The 23,773-nt window shown below is 38.9% G+C and overlaps 1 protein-coding gene across 1 annotated transcript in view; it reads left to right on the top strand.

Moving 5' to 3' along the window:
• Nucleotides 1–6,035, top strand: part of Cmtr1 (Cap methyltransferase 1) — a 62,931-nt gene extending 56,896 nt beyond the window's left edge. The window contains exons 3-4 of the mRNA XM_065232273.1: nucleotides 3,667–5,871; nucleotides 5,945–6,035. Coding sequence (XP_065088345.1) covers nucleotides 3,667–5,861 — 2,195 coding nt within the window. The 3' untranslated portion in view covers nucleotides 5,862–5,871; nucleotides 5,945–6,035. The remainder of the gene's footprint in view (nucleotides 1–3,666; nucleotides 5,872–5,944) is intronic.
• The last annotated feature ends 17,738 nt before the right edge of the window (nucleotides 6,036–23,773 follow it).

The raw sequence follows: 23,773 nt of genomic DNA, 5'->3' as shown, positions 1-23,773 counted from the left end.
TATTCGTTGCCAAGTCAATTGAACGCCTACGACCAGATCGGTTTGAGTTGAACTCAACTCTCCTGCCTCATCTAAATCCCGCTTAATGCAGACCTTTTCCGTGCAGTCAATAATCATACAATAATAATAAAACAAATCCACCACTTGAAGATGTCAGGAAATAATTCTCAGGTGGAAGCATATTTCATGGGCGATTCTCTCCAGTAGAATGCATTTACTTATCAACGACGCTCAACCACCAAGGCGACGTGACCTAGAGAGATCGAGTGCAGGGGAGTTGGCCTCCATTTCTCACAAGTTCCGGATCGAATCTCAATCCATAATCAGTAAAAAAAAGGACTCACCCGTAACAGACATACCACCCCCTTCCCTTCCCGGGGCGATGTTTTATTTTTTCGATTTATTTTTAAAGTCGATAAAGTAGATCTGTCAAGCCAACACATACACTCTAAAGTACACTGTTATTTTTTTTTAATCAATAAATTCGCCAACCAACAGTAAAATAACAATAATATATAATGTTATTGAAAAAAAAAATTATATGGGGAAATCACGAAAATTTCATTGTTAAGATACTTAACAACCCCCCATTTTTATTGTAAATTTTCCATTTACCATGAAATTTACTGTTTTGTACAACATAAATCTAGGTAAATTTATTGTAGACGTAACAATATAAATCGTTGTTAAGACAATAATTTTCGTCTTATTGTTACATTGTTTTTTATTGTATTTTTGTTGTTATATTTTTTTTTCGGGCAAGCAGGCACTCATCTTATTTCCTTTGAAAGGTAAGGGAGCAGATGAGTGTGCTGGTCGAAAGATCATATACACTGAAACAAAATCCATTGTTAAAAATACTATATTGCTGGTTTGAATTAAATACCCTCACCAATAGATTTGTGCAGAAAACAATTTCATTAAATTTTACTATTATTTCTACCAAAATTACTATGCATTTTGACCAAGCATAGTAATTTTTCCAAAATCATAGTAAATTTGTTGACATTCATAGTCAACTATACTGAATTCATAGTAGTTTTAATGGTAAAAAGCATGGTTATATTAAGAATAAGTATTTTCTGCAAAATAGTATTCCTAACTTTGGTCCTTGTTTCTGAGTATGATTACCTTTGTATGGGTCCCCTCACATTGCTCAATCCCAGGCAATGAGAAGGCGGACTCTCTCGCAAAGGTGGGCGCGCAGGAAGGCGAATTTTATGACAGGTAAATTTCACACGATGAATTTTACCATTTAGTGCGTCAGAGTACCCTTTCGAGTTTTCAAACCGATTGGGACAATGGAAATCTTGGACGGTGGTTACATTCAATTATTCCTAATGTTTCTTTGAGAGCGTGGTTTAAAGGCTTGGGCTTAAGTCGTGACTTCATTCGCGTGATGAGTAGACTTATGTCCAACCACTACTCGCTAGATGCGCATCTCAATAGAATAAACCTCGTGGACAGCAACATTATGTCGGTGTGGAAACGGTTACGACGACATCGATCACGCAGTTTGGCAATGTACGGATAATGACGCCGCCAGAGAGCGACTTTTGTATACCCTCGAGGCCCAAGGAAGACAACCCTATATTCCTATCAGAGACGTGTTGGGTACCCGCGATATCTGCTATATGCAGTCGATTTATGTGTTTCTGCAAATGTCTAGTATAAGAATTTAATTCGTTTGCCTTTTGTATCTCTTTATAAGTTTTTATTTGTCTTGTCCCCCGTCTCGATGAGTCTCATCGTCGCCCACTGGTCACCATAGCCGGTCGAACTCCAGTCGAATCTAGAACCACACTACCGTTCATACTGGCGACATCACTCTGATGAGACAACGAAACCCTACCCCAAGCTCCTCCCCTTTTCCTATCCTTCGACAATGTACCCCTCTAACCTCGAGTAAGCCGCGAGTATTCGGCCCAACTCCTACTAGACATAGAATTAAGTGAATTTTGTTACAAACAAAGAACAATGAATTATCGGCTCTGTAAAGCTAACGCGATTGAGCCTTACAAATAAACGAACTAGATAAAAAAATATTAAAAAAAAAACGGAAAGAGTTAAGATAATTGGGTTCTTGGGTATTGAGGTAAATGCATATTCGTAATCTGCATTAAAAATGGAACCCAAACCCAAAATTTGATCAACTTTGGTACACTGGAACTATTTTAAATAAGTACGATTACATTTGCAAAAAATCACCTTATTAGCGCCCCTCGGTGTCACTTTGTATGGGAGAGAGCTGTCAGTTTATCAGTTTAGTGTCAAACAGTGAAGTCATTATTTTGCTTTGAATCTTGATTTAAAAATCGAGATGAAAGTGTGTGGGTTCGAAAAAAATATCATTGTGCTCAGAAAACGAAGCTCTTTCACCAGAGACGAACCAGCCCAAGGCTGAAAGTCTCTTTAACAAAGAAAAAAAAAAGCTCTTTCAGATGAAATTCTTTGAGACTTCCAGGTATTTTAAGGAAATAATCCTGAGGATTCCCAGCTTTCCAGATTTTTGAAGTTAGTAGACACCGTGACTAATACCGTAGGTTTGGTTATAAACTTTCTATTGAATCTTTCGCTTTAAAGGTTCATAGCGTACATAAGTGTTTATGAGATAATAATTGAATGAGTCTAAAACATCAAACATTTATTTGATGCGCCTTCTCTTAGATCACTTTTTAGTCACTATTTTTACAAATTTAAGTCACTATTTGCTCACTTATTTATTCAACATGGTCACTAAAATCACTTTTTCTGACAGCAGTGATCGCTACCAGCCCTGTGAATGTTGCACGTGTCGTAGAAGCTGATATTTGTGCACTTAAAGTTTCGAAGTGCTTCAGAGAATAAAGTTGTCACAGCGATTCACTTTTATATAGGGATGTTTCTAAGCGTCACTCTTTAATTGCGCGGTATTAGGCACAAATTGTGCGGCACAATTATAATTTTCATTATTTGTTGAGGGCCACCCACATTAGATCCGTTTGCGTTGCGTTGACGTTAATTTGACAGTTAGACAATAGATTTACCTGTCACTTTACCGCAACGCGTCCGATCCGGATGTAATGTGCGTGGGTCTTTAGGTTGTAAGAATATCGCAAATCAAATTTTTATGGAAATGTATACATTGCGTATGCTTTAAAAAAAAACAAAAACACATGTCACGCGATCGACTGTTTACTCGGCAGCAACCATTGTGCGGTCCCCTCATTGTTCTTCATCAGCAGTTCTTTCGGTCGATGCGTCATCGATTGTGGAAAGCAATCGTTTCGTGATGTGTGTGAGTGATGACCACGTTTGCGTCCATTGCTGCAATGGAAGCGCTCTGCTCCCCGTTGGCGATACTGCCATACAATGAAACCAATGGAAATGGATCCCGTCTTATGGAGGAGGCTTATTGGATAGCGAAAGATAAAATGTTTATTGTGTTGTACCTTTTGACAGTAGTTTTACGATGTTTTGTATAGTGAACAAGAATCCTCGACTCTGTAAATTTAATTCGAATGAGCCTTATCAAATAAACTAATAAACAAAAAACAATATTACCTCGTGGTGCGTACTGGGTATATTTCCCCTTTTGATTTCAACATGATTTTTTATGGAGGTTGATCTATTTTTAGAGAGGTATTAATCGCTGTTAAATACGTTCCCTTTTTTTCTTCATTACAGGCCTTAAGCTCGAAGGATTAGACATGGCCGCCGCTACATGGAATGCGTCCATGGAAACTTTGAGTATGCCAGAGAAGGTCATCTGGTTGGAGAACAATGACGAAGATGACCTAGCCGATCTTAGCGGAGATCTATTAGAGGCCTGGATTAAATATGGCCCAGTAAAAGAAACTATCGATGATGAAGATCGATTTTGTCGAAAATTAGTCTTGGAGAAAGTACTCGAATGCAAGTCGGCTTTCGACAATCTCGGTGGCACAGATATGAGGAAGGCTCGTGCCAGGTCAAACCCATTCGAGACCATCAAGTCCAACATTTTCATGAATAGGGCGGCTGTCAAAATGGCCAATATGGACGCTATGTTTGACTATATGTTTACAAACCCCGTGGATGAAACAGGCAATTCGATGGTGAAGGACGATGACCTGATATATTTTGCCGATGTTTGTGCAGGTCCTGGAGGGTTTTCGGAGTACTTCCTGTGGCGTAAGAAATGGCAAGCGAAGGGTTTCGGTTTCACGCTCAAAGGAGAGAACGATTTTAAATTATCGGATTTTATTGCTGGGACTCCGGAGACCTTTGATCCCTACTACGGACCGAAAGATGACGGTGATGTATTTGAACCGGTTAACATCGAGGGTTTTACAAACTATGTGATGAAGCAGACGGAATCTGGTGTACATGTAATGATGGCAGACGGTGGATTTTCGGTAGAAAATCGTGAAAACATTCAAGAAATTTTATCAAAACGATTGTACTTATGCCAGATCCTCATGGCGCTTAACGTGGTACGTACTGGAGGACATTTTGTTGTGAAGCTGTTCGACCTGTTTACACCCTTTAGCGTTGGACTGATATATTTGGTTTACAAATGTTTTAAAAAAATTTGTATCTGTAAACCTAATACTAGCCGCCCGGCTAATTCAGAAAGATACTTGGTATGCAAATGGAAAAAGGCTGGAACTGATACAATTCAGCGACACCTTTTCCAAGTGAACAAGCTTCTGGCCAACAAGAAAGATAACATTGACATTCTGGAATTGGTTCCCCACGACGAGCTGGTCGGCAACGATACATTTTTTCAGTACATTTGTGACAGCAACAACGAGATAGGTGAATATCAGATAATAGGGCTGTTGAAAATAGCTGCCTTTTGTGCAGACCCAACGTTAAATGAATCCAAGCAGGCCGAAATCAAGCGGAAATGTCTAGAGCTTTGGAAGTTGGAAGACATTCTCCGGAAGGTACCGTCAAAATCAGCTCTGGATCAGTACGTTGGAGAACTCCTAAAGGAATGGGATGGTGAGAAAAGGTTTCTAGGAGCGCATGAAATGAAATTGCAAACATCATCTATAGAAAAGTACTTCCCGTCGGTACACGGTTGGTATTTTGCACCGCTAGAGAACAACAACGATTGGAACAAGTATATTCGTACGTTTTTTCTGGGAAAAGGTGGCAAGGAAGTATTATATTATAATACTAAAATCGGGTCATGGCAACCATTGAAAGACATGCAATTGGAACTAGCTCCATCGACGTTGGTGTACGGCGAGATTGTTACGGAATTGCAAGGGCAAGGAAACTCGCAGGTAACTATTTATGCATTTCACATAATAGACGGAATCACACTTGGTGGCGTGGACATCCGGAAAAATTCTCTACAGGAGCGAATAAAAATGTGTGAAAAGTATGCAAAAGCCTTGAACAAACCGTACAGGATTATTAACAAAGCGGATGCACCTTGCGTTTCGTCGATGCCAATTCGGTGTAAGAAATTGTTCCCTCTTTCCGAGAGTGACCGGTTCTTTGACCGATTAGAGAGCTATAAACTCAAGGGAGGCCGGAAGTCTCGCCTGGGATATCACTTACGCAATACCGTTGATCCGGACCGATTTTACGTCCCAAGGGGGCTGCTGTTTCTCAACGAAATACGCGATGATTACTTGAAAATGTTTTCAAAAACACAAAACAAATTCTATTATTTTAACAAGCGAACAAAGTCATCCTCGTTCCCGGAACAAATGCCCTGTATCGACGAAACAAAAGCTTCGCTTAAGAACACTTTCACGCACCGAATTATATGGGAATGGAGCGACGAGAGACAAGTCTCCGACGACGAAAAAGTTCCGGGGGAACCTGATCTTGCATGCCGAGTAGATATCAAGGAATTCTTACTACGTAAAAACAACCATTGACCATTACGGCGTAAGTAAACAACAACGTATTAGTTTATTCTTCAATTATCCGTTCGTTTTACTGTTTCGCCTTTTTCCGCTAGAATTTCTTCGATATTCCTCTTCCCATTCAGGTCGGTAAACCAGTTCAGATTGTCGGCAATGATGTGATGGATGCTGCAACCTTCACATGTGACAATAACCACACCTTTCTCGTAAGCTTGTCTCGATATAAAGTTCGTGTTCCTGGCTGTGCACTGTTTGCATGTATAAGTAAGCTGGAACTGCTTGCTTTCGATTGTGCCAAGCTGCTTCCCCCAACACAACGGGGTTTCTGTCGAAGTACAGTGTCCTACAATATACAATAATGTAGCATTATTCTTTCGTGATTTGGCTAATACTTAGTCAAAAATGCACAAGCTATTAATCATCTAAAATCCATGCTCATTTTCCCGGATTTTAATGAAGTAGGGTAAATGGCTCTAATGTTGGCCTATGGATTTAAAGATGTCATATTTTCTTAGAACAATCCGTCATCTGGACAAACAATTAATATTTTTGGTTACTAATAAAAAAATTAACAAAAAAAAGCTTTCCTTATAAACTTATGTATGTACCTAATGTTAGGGACACTTAGGCCAACATTAGAGACATTCATTCATGTATTGTAAAAAATTAAATAAAAATAAACTTTATTAATAAATTTGACTGTTCGACTTACTTTGCAACTGCTTGTATGTCAATGGGAGTCGATTGCTAATGTATCGGTCAAAAACTCCCAATGAACTGCTACTACGAAAAGGATGACAGTACTGCCGAGTAACATTGCATACCAAACGACCGAATGGATACATTTCCCTAATTTTGTTGAATTCTGAAATTGTAAAACAACATGACGTTATTTCAAAACTGCAAACTGGAAAGCTTATGTATAGACAGGCATGGAAAATCATTTGCATTTATTTCGTGCATTCATTTACATTCATTTGCCCCTAACTTTTTTCATCAACAGAATTCCGCAAAATGATGTATGGAGCTTTTGTAGGTTTTGTTATTAACTACAACTTTTGTCAACAACTCAAATCCCCTCCCCATGGACATGGAGGTTGACGGTACTGAAGCAAAGGGTTATGTTTAATTTCTTTATATTTGCAACGATGATGATTTCCCATAGTGACACATATCACCTTCTTAATGCTTCAGTATACCTCAAACGATTAATTCTTGGTTGTTAATAGAACTTCCTTGATGCAATCGGCTGCTTCATGCAGACTGAGCAATTCTGATTATAGTATCAGATTTGTTCTGTATACAGAGGAACTGGGAGGGCTTATTAGAAACTTCTCACCAATAAAGTAATGACCTTCTAGTAAATTTTGCATATCATTTTATTAATATTTTATTTTATTTAAGCATATTATTTTTGTTACAGTCAATTAGCATTAGCATACAATACAAGAGATTTAATATTACTTGCTCGGTTTTGCGTAAAATAATCAATATGTATTTTGCTTGTAATTACCTTTGAATTTTTTTTTGTGATTTCAAAATTTTCCTAGTTTGGTTAGAAGTTTCGAAGCTAACACATGTCAACAGGCCTAATAGAAAGATAGACAGACAAAGCGTATCATGAAGAATAGTTGCATGCAGGGTTGCTTCCACTCACTTTCTATAGATGAGTGATTTTCGGAGTTTTGAATTCGTTAGATGTTGTAATGGAGGTTTGTGTTGTTGGATGCGGGAGGAGATTGGAGGGCGGGTGTTTGACGCATAGAGCCTGTCAATTTCGCTTTCAGAGTGTCGCAGTCAGCGGTTTTATGATTCGTGAGCGCTCGCGATTCGTAGAATCGTTGATTGTGACTGCCAGTGGATTTGGCGGGTTTTGTGTGTCGGACGCTTGCTTTTTGGCCTTTTCTTGTGTCTAACATGTGCAGAGTATCATTAAAGCGTCTAATGGTTTTGAGATTCCTGGTTGCGTGAAATATACTTGTGAGAATATAAAGATATTTGAGATTTTAGTAGTCACGTTTTGTTTGTAGTTTATATGATATTTCTTTCATGTAATTATCGTAAATAATAGTTATTCAATAATAGATAATTCATCCATATATTCAATAATAAATTTACGAATGACTATAATTTGGATACCTAACAATTGGACAGAATCACTAGCAAGAATAGGTTGTGCTCGCCTTCGAAAATATCGATTCGATTTTTTCAGGGTTGTAGTTTTGGTTTTCATCAGTGGCCCGGCTCTGATTGTGAACGATTTAGGTAGTATTTTTAGGTAACTATTTAGCTTTTAGCACAACTTTGCTACTACGAATCCACAAAAGACATTAAATTGGAGGCGGATTCTGGTACGGAATTACAGGCTGCTATTTTGAGCAACTTATCTTCATAAAATTAAAAATTACATTTAGGTATTAATTAGCAAATATGAATAGTAGTTAACTTTAACATAATTTTGATAAAACAATCATTTCATCCAGTTCACTTTAAAACAAACAAGTATGAAAGGAGATTGCTTAGAATAAAGATAAAAGTAATAAGCGCAATATTAAACGACATTAAATTTGAATCTGATACGGTAGGCCATATAACAGAGTCGATAGCCATTGCAAATCAACCATCTCTACCTGCTTATTTTCCTAACTTTCACTATTATTGCTGTTACTCTGACTATCCCCTATGTTCAACAGCTTTCCTGACTATCCGGTATCGTAAACAGGATTCATTTGACCCCTGTGGTTATTATTCTGTGATGCCAAATCTATACCTCTACCCTGGTGCAGTATGGACAGCGATTTTTCGCTGGTGACTTGGCCCTATGACCCCCTTCTGTGCTTGAAAATGAAAATGAAACTACAACTTTTGTCAACAACTCAAATCCGTATCTCTTATGTATGACGGACCAGAGCGAACAGAACCACTACTGTTTTTCAGTGAATGTATTTTACATTCACTGAAAAACAGTAACAAGTTCTGCCCGCTCTAATTCGTGATGCATAAGAGATACACATTTGAGTTATGGGCAAAAGTTGTAGCTAATAACAAAACCTACTAAAGCTCTATACATCATTTTGCGGATTGCTGTTGATGAAAAAAGTTAGAGGCAAATGAATGTAAATGATTGCATGAAATGAATGTAAATGAGTAGTTCAGCTGTTCTGATTTCGGTAGAGTTTGTTGAGATCGGGTATAGTTCCTGAGTATGTTGTTTGTGGATTCCCATTTTGAAATAGCTCAGATTAGCACAGAGTAATAAGTTTATTGCTAGGGAACTTTCTTTTGGGATCGTCTTTTCTTCATATAATTCTCATTATTCATACTATATTAATCATGATCAGTATTAGAAAATGTTATATGTTTAAGCTCAGTTCTAGATTAGTTTGTTATTAATATCTTTTGCATTGCAGCTCGCGAGAGGTTACCAAATATGGGTTCTCTTTTTCATCCACAATAGTTTGGGGGGAGGGGGGCGATCTGAGAGCTGAATAGAGACAAATAAAATTGGGACACAAAACCATGACCCAAACGACTAACCAACGATTCTATAACATTCCCCAGAAAACCATTCCCCATAATCTCATTCCCCAGAATACACCATTCCCCAGAAAAGCATTCCCCAGAATGAACCATTCCCCAGAAAACCGTATGCGTAACTGTATAACCATTTTGTAACCGTGAAAAGTATGCCATGTATTAGATTGACTATTTTTGTTTATTATAGTCACTTCTGGAATCTTCTTTCGCGTATATAAAAAGAAGAGAAAAACTTCTTAATGGGTCAAGGGGTTTTAGGAGACCTTAATGGATCAAGGGGTTTTCCCTTTTTTTAAATATAAGTAAAGGAAATAATTAATTCTTTGTATTTACGATAAAGAAGGGAATAATCCCTTCTTTGAATATATAAAAGAGTACACGATTAATTCTTTAAATATATGATAAAGAAGGGAATATTCCCTTCTTTGAAAATATAACAAAATAAAATAATTAATTCTTTGGATATACAATAAAGAAGGGAATATTCCCTTCTTTGAATATATAAAAGAGAACATCATCAATTCGTTAAATATATAATAAAGATGGGATTATTCTGTTCTTTGAAACATTAAGAAAAGGAAATCATTAATTCTTTGGATATACGATAAAGAATGGAATATTCCCTACTTTAAATATGTAAATAATATGAAAAAGAAGGGAATATTCCCTTCTTTAAAAATATAACAAAAAGAAAGAATTACTTATTTGGATATACGATAAAGAAGGGAATATTCCCTTCTTTGAATACATAGAAGAGAACATCATTAATTCGTTAAATATATGATAAAAAAAGGGAATATTTCCTTCTTCGAAAATATAACAAAAGGAAATAATTAATTCTTTGGATATACGATAAAGAAGGAAATATTCTTTTCTTTTCATATATAAGGAAAATATATAATCAATAGCTTTTCGCAAGGGATTCGGGGTAATGACTATTTGCGATAATAACGTGTGGACTTATGTTATAAGTTTGTAATCGGTAGTTCTGTAATATAAAACTAATATATCAGGCATAACATTTGATAACGGCACAAAAGCATTTGTTAACAAACTTTCTAAGGCCCTTTACACGCGAACCAAAGTACGCTCACGCAAACCAACAACATCATCGGATAGGGGCAACTATCACCTTTCCCGAAAGTGGTATTGGATTGCGTGGGCGTACTTTGGTTCACGTGTAAAAGGCCTTAGAAAGTTTGTTTACAAATGCTTTTGTGCCGTTATCAAATGTTATGCCTGATATAATATCAAATGACCAAAAAAATTGATAAATTACTAATTTCATCATCTTTTCTGTGAAATGGTACATTCTGGGGAATGGTACATTCTGGGGAATGGTTTTCTGGGGAGTGTTATAGAATCTTAACCAACGCATGCGGCTCACACTCTTGTTTTATTTCTTTCTTCCTCTCATGTACCATTATTACCTGCCTGAGAACAATTGTGAACACGGTCAGATGTTCAATAGGAGGAAAAATAGCGAGAAAGCATGAGCAAGAAAAGAAAATAAAACATGCATCGGAAAGAATAAGCACACACCTAATATTGATCACTAACCTTCATATAGTTTCAGCATTATCGACATTATAATCAAAAGGTGAGTTGAAAAGTATTATTACCATGCATAGAGATAAGTTGATGTACCAGAACCTGGACGGACACGAGCCTACCCAGGGAAGGATCCGACTACGACCACCCATGTGTGTCTAGAGTATCTCACGAGCTGACGAGTGCACAAGAAGGGCAGTAGGTGTATAGACTAGGGGGTTAGACCCTAGATAAGCCAACTTAGCGGTTGGCATAGCTTATACACTGAACAATTACAATTACAATTTGGGTATTATCTTGATTAAAAATTAAAACGAAAACGGCTACATTTACCTTTTAATCTATACAGGCACTGCCAAATACTGTATTATTTATTGTAGCTTCAAGGATTTCGTTTTTAAAGCGCTTCCAAACCTACCGTAAATTCTCACGTAATTTAATGCGAACATAATGTAACAAAACAAAATATTGTTTATAGTTTCTAGAATGTTTATGCGCACTTATGTCAAATATTTTATGGCACACGACAGTATCAGAGTCAACGTTATCACGCTAACTCCAGAGTACCCATTATGTGAGTATCTTGTACTCATTTTTTGAACTGGTTCTAAGGCTGTGTTCCATTTGGCGAATTTTCACTTAAACTTGACAGATGGAAAATTTCCAAATTAACCTGCTATTCCAGCAGACTTATATCTGACAGACAAGGAATCAATTTTGACACACACCTTCTCGAAAATTGGCCGATCAACAACAGAGGGATTTTCGAACATTATAATTTAGTTTCGAAGTGTCAAATTTAAGTGAAAATTCACCAAATGGACCACAGCCTAAGGCTGTGTTCCATTTGGCGAATTTTCACTTAAACTTGACAGATGGAAAATTTCCAAATTAACCTGCTATTCCAGCAGACTTATATCTGACAGACAAGGAATCAATTTTGACACACACCTTCTCGAAAATTGGCCGATCAACAACAGAGGGATTTTCGAACATTATAATTTAGTTTCGAAGTGTCAAATTTAAGTGAAAATTCACCAAATAGACCACAGCCTAAAATGTCAAAAAATGATTATTTTCGAAATTTTGAAAAATGGGTACTTTTCCCCTTTTTTGTAAGCCATGTTCTGGAATAAAAATGAGTAAAAATTATTCATTACTGATTCAGTGAAAATTGACGCCATTTTTAAAAACGCAGAAACAAGCACAGCGTGGTAGCATAAAATCGTCAAATCAGTGCCAACATATCAAAGGGGCGTAATTGCTTTTGTAAACAATGGCTTTAGCCGTCGATTTCTCGCAAATAAAAGCCCACCCCTTCAAATTACCAATGCTAGTTGGGACAGGAAACATTCATCTACCTGCTGGTGTCATTCATTTTCATGAGTGAGCTTTCATTCGCGAGAAATCGAAGACGAAAGTCATTGTTTACAAATGCAATTACGCCCTTTTGAAATGTTGGCACTGAAATATATTTTTTCAACTTTTTATTGCACTTCTAGGATACACGGATAGAAATCCCCTTATACCTTTTGGCAAATTTCTATTGCTGATTATTCATAAAATGTATAAGTAAACTAATAAGCAGACGCATATTGCAAAAAAGTAATGAATATCATGTGTCTAATAAAATGTACAAATGACCACACATACCGTTTATGAATTCTTATAGGACCTATGTGGTATGTCTTATGGATTGTATAAGGCTGATGTTTTGGCAAAAATGTATAAGTGAAACCCATGAATAAAATAATTAATTTTTGTTTCGTGTACAGAATCTTCCCTGGCCGAGCAACTTGCACGTATGAGGTTGAGGAAGGTACATCTGTAGCACCACATATCATCGCTAAAGGTGATGAGTATTTCATACACATTCTGGGGGAACTCATAAACTGTGGAGACAGCTCAGCACAATTGCTTGACCTTTTTTTAAAATGCTTTTCAGTATTTAGGCTGTGAACCATTTGCCGAGTTAAATTTAACTCGTGGTTAAAAATGACATTTCGAAAGTCATTTTCTATGTTCGAAAATCCCTGTGTCGATCGACCGGTTTTCGAGAAGAACTCAGCCAAAGTTGTCAAAATTTAGGCTGTGGTCCATTTGGTGAATTTTCACTTAAATTTGACACTTCGAAACTAAATTATAATGTTCGAAAATCCCTCTGTTGTTGATCGGCCAATTTTCGAGAAGGTGTGTGTCAAAATTGATTCCTTGTCTGTCAGATATAAGTCTGCTGGAATAGCAGGTTAATTTGGAAATTTTCCATCTGTCAAGTTTAAGTGAAATTCGCCAAATGGAACACAGCCTTAACTTCTTGTCTGTCTGAAGTATACTTGAAAGTACTCATTAATGAGTAAAAAAAGACCCATTTTGAAGAAAAGTGGCTTAACTCATTAATGATTAAACAATTTTACCCATTAATGAGTATCTGTTACCCATTAATGATTAACAATTACTCATTAATGGGTAACAGATACTCATTAATGGGTAAAAAATTTACTCATTTAATGAGTTAAGCCACTTTTCTTCAAAATGGGTCTTTTTCAACCATTAATGGGTACTTTCAAGTTAGCGTGTAACCAAGCTCGGATAGATCAGTGCACGGTCCCTAACCTCACTTTTTGCTCCCTATTATTTTGCTTCTGAGTAAAAGAGATAGCAACGAATGGGAGCCGAAACAAACCACCCAAAACTGTCAAAACTTACGGGTGAGAGAAGAGTGCGGCAAATCTTCGTGAACTGATCAATAGCAGGGTCAATCCAATGAGATACAGAGAGAGGTGGCGCAGATCGTGAAATAGGGTTGATTAGTAAACCAAAAAATCAACGTAAACGCAAGTAGTGACGTCACTACTTGCGTGTACTTGCGTGAGTGATTGCTTCACCTCGGTAATCCAGCTCATTGGGGTCAATCGATAACTTTCCATCTGTCAAATTTTAACCAAAAGTTAAAATAATCCACCAAATGGTTCAGAGCCTTAATGTGCCAGTTTCACCACATACACGGAACCGAATTTTGTTCATTTATATCAAAAATATAAATGTTCATTCTATAAACCAGTGCTAACATTTGAAAACGGCACAAAAGCCATTTGTAAACAAATGGTTTGTGGGCCCTTTACTCACTACTTGAAGTACACCCACGCGACACAACAGCAACATCGGGTAGGGGAAATTTTCCCCTTCCTGACGATGCTGTTGGTTTGCGTGGGCGTTCTTCGGGTAGCGAGTAAAGGGCCCACAAACCATTTGTTTACAAATGGCTTTTGCGCCGTTTTCAAATGTTAGCACTGATATGAATAATGGATCATTTTAGATGGCTGAGTTTTGAACCCACCACAGTTTTCATTTGGCGCTCTCACGGTGTTTCGCGAAAACCCATTAATGGGTATAAAAATACCCATTTCCGCTAAAAGTGCCCCTCCTCATTTAATGGGTAAACTATGGTTTACTCATAAATGGGTAAATGGGTGGTCTGTCAATAAATGGGTGTTTTTTCACCCATTTTCTTATATTGTGTTTACCGTAAAATGGGTGAAAAAATACCCATTTTTACAAATGGAGGATGCAAGCGATCGTTGATGTAAAAATGTTTTTAAAACATTGAAAATAAATGCAGGTGTTCCGCTCAAATTTTTCACGAAACATTATAATACAAATTATCCATTGTATTGACTTATCCGTAAGCCTCTCCAACGTTTTGGATTCTAACATTTTCCGGAGATCGTTGCTGCGGACAGTAACTGTTTGCATCGAGGTTTGCATTCCCAATGAGCCGGTGACGGAAATGAGACGATAAAATTTCGAAGTGTTTTTTCACCCATTAATGGGTAAAAAATAAACCCATTATTCAACCGTGAACTGATTCTTTAAATGGGTATTTTTTCACCCATTTTATGATTTCAAAATTCCCCCATTTTTTGACAGCTGCATACATGGTTTGAAAATGGGTATTTTTTTACCCATTAATGGGTTTTCACGAAACACCGTACTGTATACGGACGAACCAATGTAAAATACTGTGGTAGCCACAGTACGGTGCTGTCAAAACCTCAGCATCTTCAATGATCCATTCGAAATAAATTAAAAACATGTTCGCAACAAAAATATATATCAGTGTCAACATTTCAAAGGGGCGTAATTGCATTTGTAAACAATGGCTTTAGTCTTCGATTTCTGGTGAATAAAAGCTCAATCATGAAGATTAATGTCACCAGCAGATAGAGGAATGTTACCTTTACCAGCTAGCATTGTTAATATGGAGAGGTGAACTTTTATTTGCGAGAAATCGACGGCTAAAGCCATTGTTTACAAAATCAATTACGCCCCTTTGAAATGTTGGCACTGATATGTTTAAATTCAAGAGCAAATTTTCATTACGTCGAATGTAACAAAGGTAAACAAAGTCGAGTTATCAGTGTCAATCGATGCTCCTGCTATTACACTATAATACTGTCCGAATATAAGATCACATCCCATTTTTAAATTTTTGCTTTTTGACGTAATCACCTTCCGATCAAAATAGTTTTCGATGTTACTTAAGTCATCCGATTTCTATGGAGATGCCGTTTGCCTTAAGTAACAGCACTGAGAAACCCGTGAAAAGTGTACTTTCGTCGTTTCGCTTTCTCATTATTAAAGTGAATAAATCGAACTGTTTGTTGCTAAGATGATTTCGGTGGTCCTAAAATGATGAATGGGATGCACTTAAGGAGACGTAATTGATAATTCAGTGCCAACATTTCAAATGGGCGTAATTGCTTTTGTAAACAATGGCTTTAGTCGTCGATTTCTCGCAAATAAAAGCCCACCCCTCTAAATTACAAATACTAGCTGGTACAGGAAACATCCCTCTGCGTGCTGGTGTCATTCATTTTCATGAGTGAGCTTTCATTCGCGAGAAATCGACTACTAAAGCCATTGTTTACAAATGCAATTACGCCCCTTTGAAATGTTGGCACTGAATTCTCCCGAATATCCTGGTAAATACACTTTGACTTAAGTAACAATAGGGGCCACCAAACGACGTATAATAACTTCCCAACAAACAATTGAGAGCTCTTATAAAACACCTGAGTTGATCAAACGTTGAATAATAGCTTCCAGAGTTGAACAAGAATGTAGTTGTATTGGCATTTGATTAAAAGTTTTAAAAGCTGTTGGAGCACTCTTAAATGATTGTTTACGTTCGGTTTAACTATATGCTTTATAAGACCTACGATAACTTTTATAGCACCTTAGTTAAACTGATTCACAAGAGCTATACAGAACGTGGAATAAACGCATCAAAACAAACAATTTTGAGCTCTTATAAAACACCTGAGTTGATCAAACGTTGAATAATAGCTTCCAGAGTTGTACAAGAATGTAGTTGTATTGCCTTTTTGGTTAGAAGCTTCAAAAGCTGCTTGGAGCACTCTTAAATGATTGTTTACGTTCGGTTAAACTGTTTGACAGGAGCCATATAGGATGTGGAATAAACGCATCAAAACAAACAATTGGGAGCTCTTATAAAACACCTGAGTTGATCAAACGTTGAATAATAGCTTCCAGAGTTGTACAAGAATGTAGTTGTATTGCCTTTTTGGTTAGAAGCTTCAAAAGCTGCTTGGAGCACTCTTAAATGATTGTTTACGTTCGGTTAAACTGTTTGACAGGAGCCATATAGGATGTGGAATAAACGCATCAAAACAAACCATTGGGAGCTCTTATAAAACACCTGAGTTGATCAAACGTTGAATAATAGCTTCCAGAGTTGAACAAGAATGTAGTTGTATTGCCTTTTTGGTTAGAAGCTTCAAAAGCTGCTTGGAGCACTCTTAAATGATTGTTTACGTTCGGTTAAACTGTTTGACAGGAGCCAAATAGGATGTGGAATAAACGCATCAAAACAAACCATTGGGAGCTCTTATAAAACACCTGAGTTGATCAAACGTTGAATAATAGCTTCCAGAGTTGTACAAGAATGTAGTTGTATTGCCATTTGGTTAAAAGCTTCAAAAACTGCTTGGAGCACTCTTAAATGATTGTTTACGTTCGGTTAAACTGTTTGACAGGAGCCATATAGGATGTGGAATAAACGCATCAAAACAAACCATTGGGAGCTCTTATAAAACACCTGAGTTGATCAAACGTTGAATAATAGCTTCCAGAGTTGAACAAGAATGTAGTTGTATTGCCTTTTTTGTTAGAAGCTTCAAATGCTGCTTGGAGCACTCTTAAATGATTGTTTACGTTCGACCAACCACCAACCACAATTTTGTTGCTAAAAATAGCACAAGTGATAGGCACGTTTATATGACCATAAGGCAATGATTATTCGACTGCAAGAGAAGTCACTCAAGATGAGCTTCATATACTTCTCTCATATTATCAAAATATGTATTCAAGAATAGAGCAGATGGAAACAGAAGCGGCTGGCAATCCGGGACCATGAGTTCGAATCTTGCTTCGAGAAACCCTCGGTGGAGTAGAAGTAAATTATATAAAGGTGTTATTAATAAATGCAAACATTAATTTAAGACATATATCATAATCATATAATCAACGATAACATTTCTAGATAAATTCTCTCAATTAATGATTAGAGAGATTAATTGAAAGAATATCAATCAAAGATTAAACAGATGCTTGTTACTACTTCCTCTATGATCACAGAATGTGAATTATGGCATAATTACATATTTTTTCAATGTGCACAAATAAATTAAATAAATAAAAACTGTACAAGCAATTATTTTGGCGTACCACGACAATTTTTAAACTAATTTTAATCTGTGAATATTGTGAGTACTTACGCAACGGTTATTAAGGAGTCATTAAAAAGTGCTATAAACGCTTTTCACCGCTTGCTGTATAGTGATTATTTAGGAGTCATAAAAGAGTGTAACAAACGCCTCTCAGGTTCAATCTCTAATACATTTCGAAGCAGCTGTTAGGAGGTGTCTACAAACGTTGTATTAGAGCTTTCGCCAAAACAATAAAGCTTGAAATATGTATCTATAAACGTTGTATAAAAGTTGCTTCTATCCGGTTATTAAGGAGTCATTGAAAAGTGTTATAAACGCTTTTCACCGCTTGCTGTTCAATTAATATTTAGGAGTCATAAAAGAGTGCAACAAACGCCCTTCAGGTTTACTCTCTACTAAATTTCAAAGCAGCTGTCAAGAAGTGTCTACAAACGTTGTATAAGAGCTTTCACCAAAATAATAAAGCTTGAGTTAAAATATGCATCTATAAACGTTGTATAAAAGTTGCTTCTATCCGGTTATTAAGGAGTCATTGAAAAGTGCTATAAACGTTTTTCACCGTTTGCTGTATAGTGATTATTTAGGAGTCATAAAAGAGTGTAACAAACGCCTCTCAGGTTCAATCTCTAATACATTTCGAAGCAGCTGTTAGGAGGTGTCTACAAACGTTGTATTAGAGCTTTCACCAAAACAATAAAGCTTGAGTTTAAATATGTATCTATAAACGTTGTATAAAAGTTGCTTCTATCCGGTTGTTAAGGAGTCATTGAAAAGTGTTGTAAACGCTTTTCACCGCTTGCTGTTCAATTAATATTTAGGAGTCATAAAAGAGTGTAACAAACGCCTCTCAAGTTTGCTCTCTACTAAATTTCAAAGCAGCTGTCAGGAAGTGTCTACAAACGTTGTATAAGAGCTTTCACCAAAACAATAAAGCTTGACTTTAAATATGTATCTATAAACGTTGTATAAAAGTTGCTTCTATCCGGTTGTTAAGGAGTCATTGAAAAGTGCTATAAACGCTTTTCACCGCTTGCTGTACAATGATTATTTAGGAGTCATAAAAGAGTGCAACAAACGCCTCTCAGGTTTACTCTCTACTAAATTTCAAAGCAGCTGTCAAGAAGTGTCTACAAGCGTTGTATAAGAGCTTTCACCAAAATAATAAAGCTTGAGTTTAAATATGTATCTATAAACGTTGTATAAAAGTTGCTTCTACTCCTATACCGCGTATACATATAATGCTGTAGTTGAACAGGTTCTCCAAACCAGTGTAAACAAGAGTTTTACAGAAGTTGTAATAAACAAATTGAACAGTTATTATTCAGCATGCAGTTGAATAAAATCACAATGGAAGCGTTTCTTCAACAAGAAATTGATTTTGGGTAAACGTTTTACTGAATACGTTAGACAACACCTTTGTGTTGCAGTTGTATAGGTTCTCCAAACCAGTGTAAACAAGGGTTTTATAAAAGTTGTGGTGAACACATAGTGCAATTATTATTCAACATGCAGCTGAACAAAATCAAAACGAAAGCGTTTCTTCAACTGGAAATTGTTACTTGGGTTTTGACTCAAAAACCAGTATTTCTTAGCATGAAAGCTAGTGATTTGCCTTTGTATGATTAAAACCCGGCTAAATATGTTAAACATTGCTATCACTATGAGATTATATGTGTTTAATTGGAAATAGGAATAACTTTTCGGTCATCAAAACAAAACTTTATTTTTCTCGGATCGGTGCGAATGTTACTTACGACATAATGAAAATTTGCTCTTGAATTAAAGTCAATAGCATGTTTATTTCAACAATATAGAATTTGGGTAAACGATTTTTAGCGTGCCCTGCCTTTTTTTCCATCGCTGTTAAATCTTGATAGGGCTGAAATTGGGGCGAAACAGCTTTTGTAAACAATGACTTCTCGAGATGATTTCTCGAAACTCAAGGCACGCTCACGCCAACCAACATAATCAACGGGAAGGGGAAGTCTTCCCCTACTCGATGGTGACGTTGATTTGAGTAGGCGAGCCTTGGCTTTCTAGATATCATCGAGAGAAATCATTGTTTACAAAAGCTGTTACGCCCCAATTCCAGCTCTATCTAGAAATGCGTGTTTACATTCGGAAAAAAATTGCCCGTGTTTAAACGTGCACGAGTGAGAAGTGCGTTTTCGGAAAAAATACGTTCTGTTGTGGTTTCGAGATTTGAAATACGCCGCGTAGTGAGTGAGGTGTCATAAATGGCACCAGAAGACGCTGAAGAAAACCAGCAAGCGAACCCTATCCCTAGGTCGCCAGTTAGCAGTTCCGGTTCATTTCACGGCTTCGAGTGGGAAGCAGCAATGGATCCTGAATCTGCACAACAGTGGCAGGGAATATCCAGGCAACGTGAACAAGTGAAGCAAAAGATTGTGCGATTCGGCGTTCTCTCATTAGTGGAAAACCACCAACTTAGGCGCAACTGACAAATATGTCCAAGCACCTGTCCGTTGTGTACACCGAGTACAGCGGATTCCACAGCAAAGGACTGGCGTTTCTTCCAGATGATGCGCTGGACGAGCAAGAACATGAATATGCCAACTTTGAAGATCTCTACAACAACGTTACCGATGCCGTGCAGGAGTTGTTGCAAGCAAAAGCGGCCGCTCCATCGCCGACAACCGTCCATAACCCGCAGGTGGTCGTCAAGCAGCAGCCGCTCAGCACACCAATTCCAACATTCAATGGCAATTACTCTGGGTGGCCTAAATTCAAAGCCGTCTTCAAGGATTTGATGGCCCACTCGGGGGATACAGACGCCATAAAACTGTATCACCTCGATAAGACACTCATCGGAGATGCAGCTGGTGTATTGAATACCAAGATCCTTAGTGAAGGGAATTATCAACAAGCTTGATACATTTTGGAGGATCGCTACGAAAACAAGCGGGTTCTCGTAGAAACCCACATCCGTGGTCTGTTTTCACTATGAGACATGTCATCGGTGACCCATAAGGAGCTGAGAGGTCTGTTAACCGAAGTTACTCACCACGTCGAGAGTCTGAAGTTCCTCCAGCAGCAGATCACTGGCGTTTTGGAGCACATGATTGTGTATCAGTGTGGTAGTCAGGTTCCAGTCCCGTGTATCCAATTTCCACGCAAGCCTCGAGTGTCTGGTTACCCCGTGAGTGACCGGCACGATCCCTGCATCGAGAATAGACATCACCAAATGGACGATCCCTGAAGGGGTAATCCTAGCTGATCCCAAGTTCCACAGTCCGGATAAGGTGGACTTGCTGATCGGTGGGGAGTTATTCTTCGATATCCTGAAACCTGGTCAGCTGAGCCTAGCCGAAGGTCTTCCACAATTGCGAGACACTTATCTGGGGTGGATCGTAGCAGGTGCCATCAATGATCAGCTCGTGTCAAACGTGTCGCTCCAATCCAACACAGCCGTTGAAGACATTGAGTAAAGGATGCACCGGTTCTGGCAAGTCGAGGAGGTGCCGGACGTTCCCAAGCTGTCGACCGAGGAAGCAGCATGCGAAGCCCACTTCCTTTCCACCTACCAACGTGACGAAACTGGAAGATTCATCGTGAAACTGCCGTTCAAAGACAATCTTCTCCAATTGGATAACTGTCGCAGTCTAGCTTTGAAAAGATTCCTGATGTTGGAGAAGCGATAAATCCGCAATCCCGAGCTGCAGGCTCAGTACGTGAACTTCATCCGGGAGTACGAAGCTCTCGGCCACTGCACCGAGATCAACGAGTCTGAAGATCCACCCAACAAGCAAAACTACTATTTGCCGCATCATGCAGTGTTACGTCCGTCCAGCTCGAGTACGAAATGTCGAGTCGTGTTCGACGCAAGTGCAAAGTTGTCGCCATCGGAACTCTCCCTGAACGATGTACTGCAAGTTGGTCCAGTAGTACAGAACGATCTGCACCATATCGCGCTACGGTTCCGAAAATTCAAGGTTGCCATCACCGGAGACATCTCTAAAATGTACCGTCAAATACTCAAAGCCCTGTTGGATCGTAGTTTCCTTCGAATCTTTTGGAGAGAGCACCCATCGTTACCCCTACGAGTCTTGGAACTCTGTATCGTTACGTACGGTACGGCATCGGTACCATATCAAGCAACCAGGTGTTTGCTGAAGCTCGTCGAAGAGGATGGTGAGGACTTCCCTGTCGCCGCTCGTATTGTGAAAGAAGAAACGTACATGGACGATGTACTCTCCGGTGCAGACTCGGTGGAGGACGCAATCGAGGCTCAACAACAGCTGAAGCAGCTCCTTGGACAAGGAGGTTTCCCAATACACAAGTGGTGTTCAAATTCACCGGAATTCCTAGAGCATATTCCCGTGGAGGATCAAGAAAAAAGGATCACGTTGGAAGAGCATGGAGTGAATGAAGCCATCAAGGTGCTTGGTTTACTCTGGGATCCCTCTGCAGACTCGATACTCATAGCCTATCGTCCAAATCCAACATTGCATCCGCAACGGCCCACGAAAAGAACGATGTACTCCGAGATCGCCAAGTTTTTTGACCCCCTGGGACTGGTTTCACCGGTCATTGTTTTGGCGAAGCTTCTAGCGCAGAAATTGTGGCAGCTTAAGTCCGGGTGGGACGACCCGGTTGACGAAGAAATCGCACACCAGTGGCGACAACTCCAAGATTCCTTGTCGCATCTTCACGAGATCGAGATCCCAAGGCGCGTGACGATGGACAAGGTGGTCGCCTACGAGCTGCACGGTTTCTCTGATGCCTCCAACAAGGCTTATGGAGCCTGCATCTTTTTGCGAAGTATTTTTGGCGATGGCTCGGCGAAGCTTCGTCTCCTCACCAGCAAATCGAAACTGGCTCCCCTAAAAGAGCTGTCCATCCCACGAAAGGAATTGTGCGCCGCTCTCCTACTAACCCGGTTGGTACAGAAGGTGCTACCAGTCCTGGATATGACTTTCCGTGAAATAGTCCTGTGGTGCGACAGTACGGTAGTCCTCGCTTGGATTAAGAAACCTCTCAACCAGCTACAGTTGTTTGTACGGAATCGAATCGCAATTATACAAGAGCATACCAGTAAGTACCGGTGGGAGTATATCCGGTCCCAACAGAACCCAGCAGACATTCCCTAATAAAAAATAACCATAAACGAACGATAACCCAAATCATTGAACTATTCCATAAATGGTTTGGATGATACCCAGAACACGTCGTTAAGCAAATCAACCATACAATTTTTATTAGGGTTGTATCCCGAGGTCAACTAGTTGAATCCCTGAAGCACAACAGCCTTTGGTGGAATGGGCCCGAATTCCTGCAAAGAGTTGAGTACTACGTAGATGCCCGTGAAGACGTTCCAGACGAGAAGCTACCGGAACTTAAGGCCTTGGTAGCAGGGCCAGATGTGAGTATGGACTTCCTATCTTTTCTTCCAAAGCTCAGTAGCTTCCGCAAAATCCAACGAATTGTGGGCTATGTCCTGCGATTCACTGCCAATTGTCGGAAAAAGGACCCGACCAATCGAGAGATAAAGCCCCATCTGACCGTCCGTGAGTTACGCCGCTCATCTGAAGTCATCATGCAAGTTTTGCAGAAGTCACATTTCTCCGACGAGATTAAGCTAATTCTGGCAAACAAACCCTGCAAGAGACTCGGAGGTCTTCGTCCAATTTACCACGACGGACTGCTTCGAGTACCGCTCCCAATTACCATTCGAAAGTCGCCATCCAATCATTCTGCCAGATAAGGATCCGGTAGTACGACTACTAATTCAACAAATGCACGTCGAGCTCCTTCACGTCGGGCAAACGGGCCTGATGAACGCCATGAGACAACGTTATTGGTTGTTGAACGCAAGATCCACCATCCGATTTATCACACGCCGGTGCGTGAGATGCTTCTGGACAAATCCTACCACTCCCAACCAATTGATGGGAAACCTGCCTGTATCGAGAGTAGTGCCGTCACCCCCTTCGCTGTGGCCGGCGTGGATTACGCCGGGCCTTTCTGGACCAAGCAAGGCACACGTCGTCCAACTTTGGTGAAGTCGTACGTGGCCGTTTATGTTTGCATGGCAACCAAAGCCGTCCATTTGGAGGGCGTCTCCGA

This window comes from Ochlerotatus camptorhynchus, unplaced genomic scaffold (genome assembly GCF_037179485.1).
Source record: "Ochlerotatus camptorhynchus isolate MF236.1 unplaced genomic scaffold, CSIRO-AGI_Acam_v1.1 ptg000366l, whole genome shotgun sequence".
Classification (NCBI taxonomy): domain Eukaryota; kingdom Metazoa; phylum Arthropoda; class Insecta; order Diptera; family Culicidae; genus Ochlerotatus; species Ochlerotatus camptorhynchus.
This window is presented reverse-complemented; position numbering and strand designations above follow the sequence as displayed.